The sequence below is a fragment of the Sinocyclocheilus anshuiensis genome, unplaced genomic scaffold (genome assembly GCF_001515605.1).
Source record: "Sinocyclocheilus anshuiensis isolate Anshui unplaced genomic scaffold, SAMN03320099.WGS_v1.1 scaffold96, whole genome shotgun sequence".
Taxonomy (NCBI): Eukaryota; Metazoa; Chordata; class Actinopteri; order Cypriniformes; family Cyprinidae; genus Sinocyclocheilus; species Sinocyclocheilus anshuiensis.
The window spans coordinates 1,396,081-1,407,827 of NW_015554094.1; the positions used below are offsets into that span (position 1 = coordinate 1,396,081).

At 37.3% G+C, this 11,747-nt stretch overlaps 2 protein-coding genes across 2 annotated transcripts in view; both read right to left on the bottom strand.

Annotated features, from left to right (window-relative positions):
- LOC107669418 (MIA SH3 domain ER export factor 3) overlaps positions 1–5,061 on the bottom strand; it is a gene marked incomplete at its 5' end in the record, with an annotated part of 28,420 nt that extends 23,359 nt beyond the window's left edge. Inside the window, 3 exons of the mRNA XM_016461625.1 lie at positions 706–830; positions 915–1,217; positions 3,210–5,061. Coding sequence (XP_016317111.1) covers positions 706–830; positions 915–1,217; positions 3,210–5,061 — 2,280 coding nt within the window. The remainder of the gene's footprint in view (positions 1–705; positions 831–914; positions 1,218–3,209) is intronic.
- LOC107669419 (melanoma inhibitory activity protein 3-like) lies at positions 5,060–9,545 on the bottom strand. Its single transcript, XM_016461627.1, has 6 exons — positions 9,247–9,545; positions 7,604–7,737; positions 6,028–6,114; positions 5,864–5,941; positions 5,745–5,831; positions 5,060–5,658 (listed from the first exon to the last, which is right to left on the bottom strand). The coding sequence occupies exons 1-6, from the start codon at positions 9,368–9,370 to the stop codon at positions 5,068–5,070; spliced, it is 1,101 nt and encodes a 366-aa protein (XP_016317113.1). The 5' UTR covers positions 9,371–9,545; the 3' UTR covers positions 5,060–5,067.
- Between the last annotated feature and the right edge of the window lie 2,202 nt (positions 9,546–11,747).

Here is an 11,747-nt window from a genome sequence, read left to right on the forward strand (position 1 = left end):
TCCGCCACTGAATTAAAAAAAAAAAAAAAGGACCGCAATTCTGACTTTTTTTTTTTCACAGAATTGTGAGATATAAACTCGCAATTCTGACTTTTTTTCTCGCAATTGCGAGTTTATATCTCGCAATTCTGACTTTTTTTCTCAGAATTGTGAGATATAAACTCGCAATTGCGAGTTAAAGTCCAATTTTGAGGGGGGAAAAAAGAATATGTTCTCAGAATTGCAAGTTTATATCTCACAATTCTGACTTTATAACTCGCAATTATGAGAAAAAAAGTCAGAATTGCGAGATATACACTCGCAATTGTGAGAAAAAAAAAGTCAGAATTGCGAGATATAAACTTGCAATTGCGAGAGAAAAAAGTCAGAATTGCGAGATATAAACTTGTAATTGCGAGAAAAAAAAGTCAGAATTGCGAGTTTATATCTCGCAGTTGACTTTATTTCTCAGAATTGCGAGTTTATATCTCACAATTATGACTTTTTAACTCGCAATTACGAGTTTATACCACGCAGTTCTGAGAAAAAAAGTCAGAATTGCGAGATAAAAAGTCGCAATTACCTCTTTTATTTTTTATTCAGTGGCGGAAACGGGCTTCCATAGCTATAGCATCCATTTACAGCAATGAAAAAAATCTAAATCAACAACACACAAATTGCACAAAACGTTGTGTGGCTAGAATCTTAAAATATTGTCTTACTCACAATTTCTCCATAAACTCCAAGATATTCTTTGAAGAGAAGCACTAAAGCCCAAAGTTCATCTGCAGTCGATGAGCTGGAGGAAACACTGTCGTGGAAATCAGAGACGCTCGGAGACTCCAGTGAACCTGGTGACAGAAAACAACCACTTTAGCTCGATATATGCAATATTAATTAATCAAATTGAAGGAAAAAGAAAACCACTGACACACCTGAAGATGGATCCACTTCAAAGTGAAAGCTGATGTCCACTGATTTCTCTAAAATAGCATGAGGCCCCTTCTGAATCTCCTCAGCGTCCTCGAACCCTATCTGGGTGTCTTTATTTCTGTTGAAATGGCCCTCCTCGAGACCAACGTCTTTACTGTGAGACAGATCTTTGTTCGTATTTAATTCAGAATTCAGAATCACTTCAGATTCGTTCTGCTCCTCATGCACCGCAGGACTCTCGGGTGGTTCGGTCATTTCAACGTTACTGCCCAAACCCTTCACCTCTTCAGAGTCGATTTTTTCATCTGGGAAAATAAGGCGCATAAAATCTTTAATAAAACATTAACCCTATAAAGCCTGACATTTGAAATAATCTGACATTTTTGAACTGGAATGGTTTATTGAAAGTTAACACAATATATTAAAGAAAAGTTTGCATATACACTACCAGTCAAAAGTTTGAGATCAGAACGATTTGTAATGTTTTTTACAGGAGTTTCTTCTGCTCATCAAGGCTGCATTTATTTGATCAAAAATGTGGAAAAAAATGAAATATTGTGAAAATATTATTATGATGTAAAATAACGTTTTTCTATTTTAATACACTTTAAAATCTAATTCATTCCTGTTATGCAAAGCTGATTTTTCCAGTCTTCAGTGTCACATGATCTTCAGAAATCATTCTAATATGCTGATTTATTATCAGTGCTGGAAACTGTTGTGCTGCTTAATATTTTTTTGGAACCTGTGATACTTTTTTCAGGATTCTTTGATGAATAAAAAGTTAAAAAGAAGAGCATTTATTTAAAATGGGAATCTTTTCTAACAATATACACTACAGCTCCAAAATTTGGGGTCAGTAAATTTCAATTTACAAAATTCAGCAAGGATGTGTTAAATTGTTAAGAAGTGATAGCAAAGATTTATATTGTTAGAAAAGATTTATATTTTGAATAAACGCTGTTCTTTTCAACTTTTTATTCATCAAAGAATCCTGAAAAAAGTATCGCAGTTTTCAAAAAAAAATATTTGGCAGCACAACTGATAATTCTAATAATAAATCAGCATATTAGAATGATTTCTGAAGGATCATGTGACACTTTACACTGGAGTAATGGCTGATGGAAATTCAGCTTTGCATCACAGAAATAAATTCTATTTTAAAGGATATTAAAATAGAAACCATTATTTTATATTGTAATAACATTTTGCAAGATTACTGTTTTTTTCTGTATTTTTGATCAAATAAATGCAGCCTTGATGAGCAGAAGAGACTTCTTTAAAAAAACATTACAAGTCTTACTAATCCCAAACTTTTGACCGGTAGTGTATGTTTTTTTGTTGAGTATCATATTTGATGCATCAGGCTTTTATGGCTCATATAGTCTGATATAGTGAGAATATGGAGGAAAAAACGGAATCTCAATTTTATTTATAGGCCCAAAATGAGCAAAAATATGCAATTTGGTGCAGATGCTGATATTTATATGAACAAAAAGTGATGAAATTCTAATGTTTGTAATGTAAACCAATGAGATCTTTATAACCGTATAGAAGATACTGGCATTAAATTATCAGTCGTCAGTCTATATATCCAATAATATGTCTTAGTAAGATGAGATTTAAATGATCAAAACATAATGCAATGATGATTGCCTGATGATCATATTTTGAGACTCGCTGATTTTTCTAACTAATTTTTCTAATTTTTAAAACAATGCAAACAGTATCTGATTTTAGGTAAAACCTGAAATGACTCACTGAAACAAGCAAATGCATATAATTAGTGGTTTGGAATAGTGCTGGGCGGTATGACCAAAAATTTATATCACGGTATTTTTCAAAATTAAACCGGTTTCACGGTACATGATGGTTTTTTTTTTTTCATGCATGACCGGGTGTTAACCATATTTTCTACTGATTGAGAGGAAATACTGCAGTATATTGACTTAGAATGCCCTATTTTACTGTCATGATGAGTGAATATTGTCAAAAAATACCACACTAAATAGTGACTAAACACGACCCCTTTTAATACATGTTAACCAGGAGTCACTCTCATTTATAATCACGGCATCGTCTGATAAAATCAACATGCATCTCAGTGCAACAGTGAAAAGGGACCCCTTTCAAACAGTGTCACATTCCCAACGTTGTTTAAGTGACATACACCATATTGCGGTATTTTAAAAATTCATATCATAACAAAAATAAACACCGGTATTCGGTATGAACCGGTATACCGCCCAGCACTAGTTTGGAAATGCAAGCATTGCTGTTAGTACTGCTAAAATGACCTGTTTCAGTTGCAAGATGTTCTTCCTCGACCAATGGTGCGCTGTCACTGGCTGCTGAATATTTCTGTCGTAAAGCGAAAACGATCTCCTGGAAAGCATCTAAGATGGCAGCCTCGAAGTCATACATTTCCGGTTCCTTCTGCTGTCCGTGTTCCTGAGATGTCCGGTCTCTTTCATTAAATATGTCCTCTGTGGCGTCGAGAATCGAGTTCTCCGAGGCCTCCATGATCTGGTCCAGCGTTCGCTCGATTTCCTCCGTGTCCGTCTGCAGCTCTCTCGCAGACTTCATCTCCAGATCTAGATCAGAAAACAGGGCTTCGATTTTGAACAGGTTCTTAAGGGCTAAATACTTCTGCATGCGCTCCATGTCCACGTCCTTCAGGTGATCGCGTAAGATTGAGAGTCTCAGCACGTTATCGCTGTAGTCAGGCTCCTCGGGAGGAAGACGGATTTCATCGTTTTCTTCTTGCTTTGTGGTGTTTGCGCTTTGTTGGGATTCAACCCACTGATCACCTTCAGGTTGTTGGTTTTCTTTGGGTTCTTGTATGCCTTCTGTGAGCTGAGATTCAGAAGAAAGAAGAGCATTTTCATCTTCTAAAAACTCTTCGGCATCTTCATCCACATCCTCTTCAGGACTTTGTTGTTCTGATTCCAGTGTGTTTTTCAGTAGATCCACGAGTTCGTTCTTCACTTTATCAATCTGTTCATCCATTTGGGCAAATGGAGGTGCAGTTTCTGGGCTTTCTGTAACAAGTTCCTCCTTTAACTTCTCATCTTCGCCAATCGATTCTCTCACTTTTTCGCTATTCTTCGTAACTGCATCCTGAGGATCGTCTGCAGTGTTTATGTTTGCATTTTCATTCATGCTCATGCTGGCCTTCTGAAGAAGGACTTCAACGGCTAGCTTCTCCTGATCGTTTTCTTTAGTGATTTCACTTATATTTAATGCCGGTGGTGCTTTTGCAGACTCGGTTTCCAATGCTGGTTCAGATGGGACGTCTTGACTTGTATCCGAAGCAGTTTTAGCATTTGGAGACAGATGAGAAGATTCTGGGATTTTGACGTCAACGGCTTCATCTGCATTAGCCAGTTCTTCAAAATCACTCTGTGCATGTGTGACCTCAAGACCAGCTTGTTCTTCAACATCAGCAGCTGAAAGCGATTCTTTGGTGAGCTCCTGAAGCGATTCGTTCTCTTGCGTTTCACCTTCATGCTCTGTTTTGAAAGCATCTTTAAAGGTTGGCCTGTTCTCATCCTCAAGTGTTTTCTCTGGTGTTTGTAGTGGTATATCTTTATCCTTTAGCTCTGTTCTAGCAGGTTCTTCATGTGCTGCGTCTAAACCTGCTGCTTGTGTTTCAAGTGGCTCAAAATCAGAGTCACTTTGGTTGTGCAAAAGCTCAGAATAATCAATATCTTGTGCGTCAGGATCTGATGGTTCTGTTTCTACATCTTCTGAAATGACCTCAGCATCTTGGCTTATTGGAATATCTTCTGTCTCTTCTGTTAGTGCATCTATAAATTCAGACGTCGGTACTGATGAAACATCTGTCTTTGGCTGAAAGCCATCAGAGTCCTCTTCAGTAGATTTTTGTAATGTCTTGATTTCAGGAGCTTCTACAGATTCTGAATTATCTGCCTTAGATTCAAGAAGCAATGTTGATTCTGAATCGACTGACTTTGATTCATGAAGTGATTCTGAATCTTCTGACTTAGATTCAAGAAGCAATGTTGATTCTGAATCGACTGACTTTGATTCATGAAGTGATTCTGAATCTTCTGACTTAGATTCAAGAAGCGGTGTTGATTCAGAATCGACTGACTTTGATTCATGAAGTGATTCTGAATCTTCTGACTTAGATTAGAGAAGCAATGTTGATTCAGAATCGACTGACTTTGATTCATGAAGTGATTCTGAATCTTCTGACTTAGATTCAAGAAGCGGTGTTGATTCAGAATCGACTGACTTTGATTCATGAAGTGATTCTGAATCTTCTGACTTAGATTCAAGAAGCGGTGTTGATTCAGAATCGACTGACTTTGATTCATGAAGTGATTCTGAATCTTCTGACTTAGATTCGAGAAGCAATGTTGATTCTGAATCGACTGACTTTGATTCATGAAGTGATTCTGATTCTGAATCTACTGAATTTGATTCCAGAAGCGATTTTGATTCTGAACCTAGTGACTCTGATTTAAGAATCGATGTTGATTCCGAATCTAATGACTCTGATTCAAGAATCGATGTTGATTCCGAATCTAATGACTCTGATTCAAGAGGCTCCACCGATTCTGTCGTTGTCATTTGAGATGCATCTTCATTCTGAGCTGGTTCTTTAGATTCTTCTGTTGAATTCTCGTTTTCTAGCAACAATGTGCTGCCTAATAACACATCTACGTCATAGCTTTCAAATTTATCAAGACCAGTCTCAAAGCAAACAAAATCTGTTTCCTGAAAAGGGAAAGAAAGATTCATGTTAACCAAATGTCTCATCAAAAACGACCAGACATAAGTCAATATTAACCACATCAACTCACCTCTGTGGGTACCTCCAATTCATTTTCAGTATATATATGATTTATATTAAGATATTCCTTTGGGAAATAACCAAAGTGGTTTCCAACCTATGCAAACAGAGGAAGAGAGAAGAAAAGGTCCTGCTGCCTAATAACACATCTATGTCATAGCTTTCAAATTTATCAAGACCAGTCTCAAAGCAAACAAAATCTGTTCCCTGAAAAGGGAAAGAAAGATACATGTTAACCAAATGTCTCATCAAAAACGACCAGACATAAGTCAATATTAACCACATCAACTCACCTCTGTGGGTACCTCCAATTCATTTTCAGTATATATATGATTTATATTAAGATATTCCTTTGGGAAATAACCAAAGTGGTTTCCAACCTATGCAAACAGAGGAAGAGAGAAGAAAAGGTCCATTTTTGTGCTACAGTAGAAGTACATTTTAACACAGTTTACAAAAAACATAAAACCATAAAAAAATGTAAAAAAAAAAACGTAAAAACAAAAATAAAACAGAACCAAATGTAAAAATATATAAATGCATAAAATAAGAACTAAAAGAATAATATGCACAAAACATGGCAGTCTGCACTTATTATATTGAAAAATGTAAAAAACAAAAACAAATTAAAGTCAAATTTTTTTATATTCCACTCTCATTAAAAAAAAGTATTGAAACAAATAAATAGAGAAGAAAGTTGAATAAACTCTAACACAAAGCACACAAACAGTAGGTAAAATACTACATTTTAATTAGTTTAACTATTTATCATATACTCATAGTCAACATTTCCTTCAACTCAGGCTATTTAAATTAATTTGTTTCATTAGTTTGGAATTGGATTTAGACCATTTTAAAACCAGAATCAAACATTTACTATCATACTAAACCTCCAATACAGAAATGTAGCATTGCATCAGTGTCTCATCAATGGATGCTCTGCAGTGAATGGGTGCCGTCAGAATGAGAGTCCAAACAGCTGATAAAAACATCACAATAATCCACAAGTTATCCACACCACTCCAGTCCATCAGTTAATGTCTTGTGAAGCCAAAAGAAACAAATCTATCAAGATGTCGGAACTTGAAACCATTGTTTCCTGCCAAAATATGAGTCCATATTCCATAATAACGCTTCCTCTGGTGAAAAAGACCATTGTCTATTGTCCTTCACAAAATCCACCCACATATTTGTTTAAAACTGTTCTGGACTGTTTTGGCTTGTAAACGGTGCTTGATCTGTGCAGACTTCTCTCCTGATTCAGACCAGCCCACTTTTTCACTGGAGGAAGCGTTATTATGGATTATGGATATTTTAGCTGGAAGCAATGGTTTGAAAACACCGTAATAATGGATTTAGTTTCTTTTGTCTTCTCAAGATTTTTTAAGGATTATTGTGATGTTTTTATCAGCTGTTTGGACTCTCATTCTGACGGCACCCATTCACTGCAGAGCATCCATTGGAGAGCAAGTGATCCAATGCTACATTTCTCCAAATCTGATGAAGAAACAAACTCATCTACATCTTGGATGACCTGAGGGTGAGCACCTTTTCAGCAAATTTTCATTTTTGTGTGAACTATTCCTTTAACACATTTCTCAGCTGTTGAAGATTTATGCATGATCTGTCGCCCAACTAAATAAATACATGTAGACTGTTTGCGATGATAATAATAATAATAATTGTAATACTAATCAAATACTCCATATGGCAACTGAGTACATCATCAGCAACCCCCCTAACAACCAAACAATCAATCAATCAATCAATCAATCATTAACAAGTTACTTACACTACCAGCCCACACGTCCGATCTCTGCCCTGAGAGTTTATAATATACATATATCGTCTCTTTAACAAGTTACTTACACTACCAGCCCACACGTCCGATCTCTGCCCTGAGAGTTTATAATAAACATATATCGTCTCTCCTTTCTTAAAAGAGAGAAACCGGCAGTCCGGCCCCGTGAAATCCTTGGCGGCCTTCCCTCTGCCGAGAAGCACTAAAGAGACACAAAAAACACGTTAGGATGAAAACTACTCACTTCATGTTCGATTATGAAAGCTTACCATGTACATCCACTTGAAGTTAAGAACAAAACACTGTTCTGCATGAAAGTTGCATGAAAAATTTTAGATTTTTGCTTGCAATGTGGATTTTTAACTTAGAATCAAATGCAATACAGCATAAAAAACATTGTGATTAATTCATTCTAGTTTGCATCAAAAATAAAGCATATTAAAGGGGCAATGCAACAAAGCATAATGGTCCAAAATGGGAATTTATGTTTTAAGCAAAATATATCTTTAATTTCTTACTAATTATTTTGAACTACAACATGATCTGGATATTTATGTACAGTTTTTGTGAGATTCACCCAATCAGGTTGCATTAAGAAATTTTGTGCGTTGAATGTTTTGCAATTGTGTGATGAAACAGTACTGCATGCATTTTTTTAACCATTTAATGATAACATATATTCACAATTTCTGATGAAAGTGGTGCTACAAGTAAAAAAGAAAATTATATTTTATTGCAAATACATAATCTAAGGAAAGAGGGATTGGGAATGATTATATTATTTACTGTAGAAGTTTAGTAATTTTAACAGGAAAAAATATATAGAAATGCTATAGTTAATAAAATGTTGTTAACTAAATTAAGTTGCCTTACCATATAAAATAAAAATATTTTATATTTTAAAAGACAATATATCTGATGTTTTTATTATTTTTAAACGTTAGTTTTACAGTAAAGTTCGAGTAAGAACACCTACAAGTTGTTTTAATACCTAACAATAAAATGATTACAGTGCTGTTTTGAAGTCAAAAGAAACTATTTTTTTGTGAATTAATAATTCATGCATCAGAGTTTATATATATATTTGTTTTATAATGTTTTTTTGTCAACAACAGTTCAACCCAATTCATCTCAAACGTGAACAATCGAACATGATTACAGTGCTGTTTTGAAGTCAAAATAAACTATTTTTTTGTGAATTAATAATTCATGCATCAGAGTTTATATATATATATTTGTTTTATAATGTTTTTTTGTCAACAACAGTTCAACCCAATTCATCTCAAACGTGAACAATCGAATCACGTTTCGCAGACTGTTTGTAATAACGACCTTCCCAATCAAGCAATTGGTCAGTTTTACATGGCGATATGCAACCAGGCCTTAAATGTAATGTTATTAAGGGTTTCAGCATGTGATAGTAACATATTAAAAGCATAAAACATGCATCGACTGGGTAAAAGAACCATATTGAGTGTGCAGTGCGATCATGTTGTTAGCTCGACTGGCTAAACTGAGCTCAGTGTCAACAGACAGGATCTTCAAGGACGCCGCTGCTCAATATCAGCCCTCCACGCAGCATAAAAACCCACTTCTCATTAAATTCATTTATTGTTACAATTGTTACAAAGTTCCAGTATCCCGCGGGAGCGGCGATGCGGCCTTTATGACGTCAGCAGCATCCTGATACAAAGTTCCAGAAGATACTCACTGCTGCATTCATCATCGGCGCATCGCTTCAGGTCCGAGAAGCGCCTGTCTGCACTGCTCTGAGGGAAACACGCGTACAGAACGAGCATAAAAACACAATAAAAACAAGGATTCGGTGCAGCCATGCTGGCAGCTGTTGATCGCGGAGCCGCTGCCGACACGTCAGCAGATCCGAGCTGCTTCTGCGAGGAGAAGAAAAGCCCGGAGTCACGTTACAGCGCGCTTAAAGAGACCGCAGCAGCACAACAACACGCCACGCAAGCGCAGAGCTACAGGATCACGCACAATAAAGGCTTTCTAGAATGTTTGTTACGTTTTACTATATTATTTTTCATTTATTAGAGTGTTTTTTAATCAGGTACATTGTTGCGTAATTTGATCATAAATAATGTTTGGGAAAAGAAACAAGAAACAACTGTAAGATTTGATAGATAGGCAGACAGACAGATAGATAGAGAGACAGACAGACAGACAGACAGACAGAGAGACAGACAGACAGACAGACAGATAGAGTGATAGACAGACAGACAGACAGACAGACAGAGAGACAGACAGACAGACAGACAGATAGAGTGATAGACAGACAGACAGACAGACAGACAGAGAGACAGACAGACAGACAGACAGATAGAGTGATAGACAGACAGACAGACAGACAGACAGAGAGACAGACAGACAGACAGACAGATAGAGTGATAGACAGACAGACAGACAGACAGACAGAGAGACAGACAGACAGACAGACAGATAGAGTGATAGACAGACAGACAGACAGACAGACAGAGAGACAGACAGACAGACAGACAGATAGAGTGATAGACAGACAGACAGACAGACAGACAGAGAGACAGACAGACAGACAGACAGATAGAGTGATAGACAGACAGACAGACAGACAGACAGAGAGACAGACAGACAGACAGACAGATAGAGTGATAGACAGACAGACAGACAGACAGACAGAGAGACAGACAGACAGACAGACAGATAGAGTGATAGACAGACAGACAGACAGACAGACAGAGAGACAGACAGACAGACAGACAGATAGAGTGATAGACAGACAGACAGACAGACAGACAGAGAGACAGACAGACAGACAGACAGATAGAGTGATAGACAGACAGACAGACAGACAGACAGAGAGACAGACAGACAGACAGACAGATAGAGTGATAGACAGACAGACAGACAGACAGACAGAGAGACAGACAGACAGACAGACAGATAGAGTGATAGACAGACAGACAGACAGACAGACAGAGAGACAGACAGACAGACAGACAGATAGAGTGATAGACAGACAGACAGACAGACAGACAGAGAGACAGACAGACAGACAGACAGATAGAGTGATAGACAGACAGACAGACAGACAGACAGAGAGACAGACAGACAGACAGACAGATAGAGTGATAGACAGACAGACAGACAGACAGACAGAGAGACAGACAGACAGACAGACAGATAGAGTGATAGACAGACAGACAGACAGACAGACAGAGAGACAGACAGACAGACAGACAGATAGAGTGATAGACAGACAGACAGACAGACAGACAGAGAGACAGACAGACAGACAGACAGATAGAGTGATAGACAGACAGACAGACAGACAGACAGAGAGACAGACAGACAGACAGACAGATAGAGTGATAGACAGACAGACAGACAGACAGACAGAGAGACAGACAGACAGACAGACAGATAGAGTGATAGACAGACAGACAGACAGACAGACAGAGAGACAGACAGACAGACAGACAGATAGAGTGATAGACAGACAGACAGACAGACAGACAGAGAGACAGACAGACAGACAGACAGATAGAGTGATAGACAGACAGACAGACAGACAGACAGAGAGACAGACAGACAGACAGACAGATAGAGTGATAGACAGACAGACAGACAGACAGACAGAGAGACAGACAGACAGACAGACAGATAGAGTGATAGACAGACAGACAGACAGACAGACAGAGAGACAGACAGACAGACAGACAGATAGAGTGATAGACAGACAGACAGACAGACAGACAGAGAGACAGACAGACAGACAGACAGATAGAGTGATAGACAGACAGACAGACAGACAGACAGAGAGACAGACAGACAGACAGACAGATAGAGTGATAGACAGACAGACAGACAGACAGACAGAGAGACAGACAGACAGACAGACAGATAGAGTGATAGACAGACAGACAGACAGACAGACAGAGAGACAGACAGACAGACAGACAGATAGAGTGATAGACAGACAGACAGACAGACAGACAGAGAGACAGACAGACAGACAGACAGATAGATAGATAGATAGATAGATATTTTTAAAAACATTTAATATAGGCCTACATTTGTCTATTTGGATGGAAATAAAAAAATAGTATAAATGAAAATAGTTCTGTAATAAAAAGAAATATAATAAATAAATCAATAAATAAATAAACCAATAAAATAAAACTATATATATATATAGGCTATATATATATATATATA

Bases quoted from the DNA above. Each gene is read 5' to 3' on its own strand.
- LOC107669419 (XM_016461627.1), bottom strand. From the start codon at position 9,370: ATGGCTGCACCGAATCCTTGTTTTTATTGTGTTTTTATGCTCGTTCTG. The intron at 6,115-7,603 runs GTAAGTAACTTG...CTGTTTGCATAG, and splicing joins CGGACGTGTGGGCTGGTAGT to GTTGGAAACCACTTTGGTTA. The intron at 5,659-5,744 runs GTGAGTTGATGT...TTCCCTTTTCAG, and splicing joins AATTGGAGGTACCCACAGAG to GAAACAGATTTTGTTTGCTT.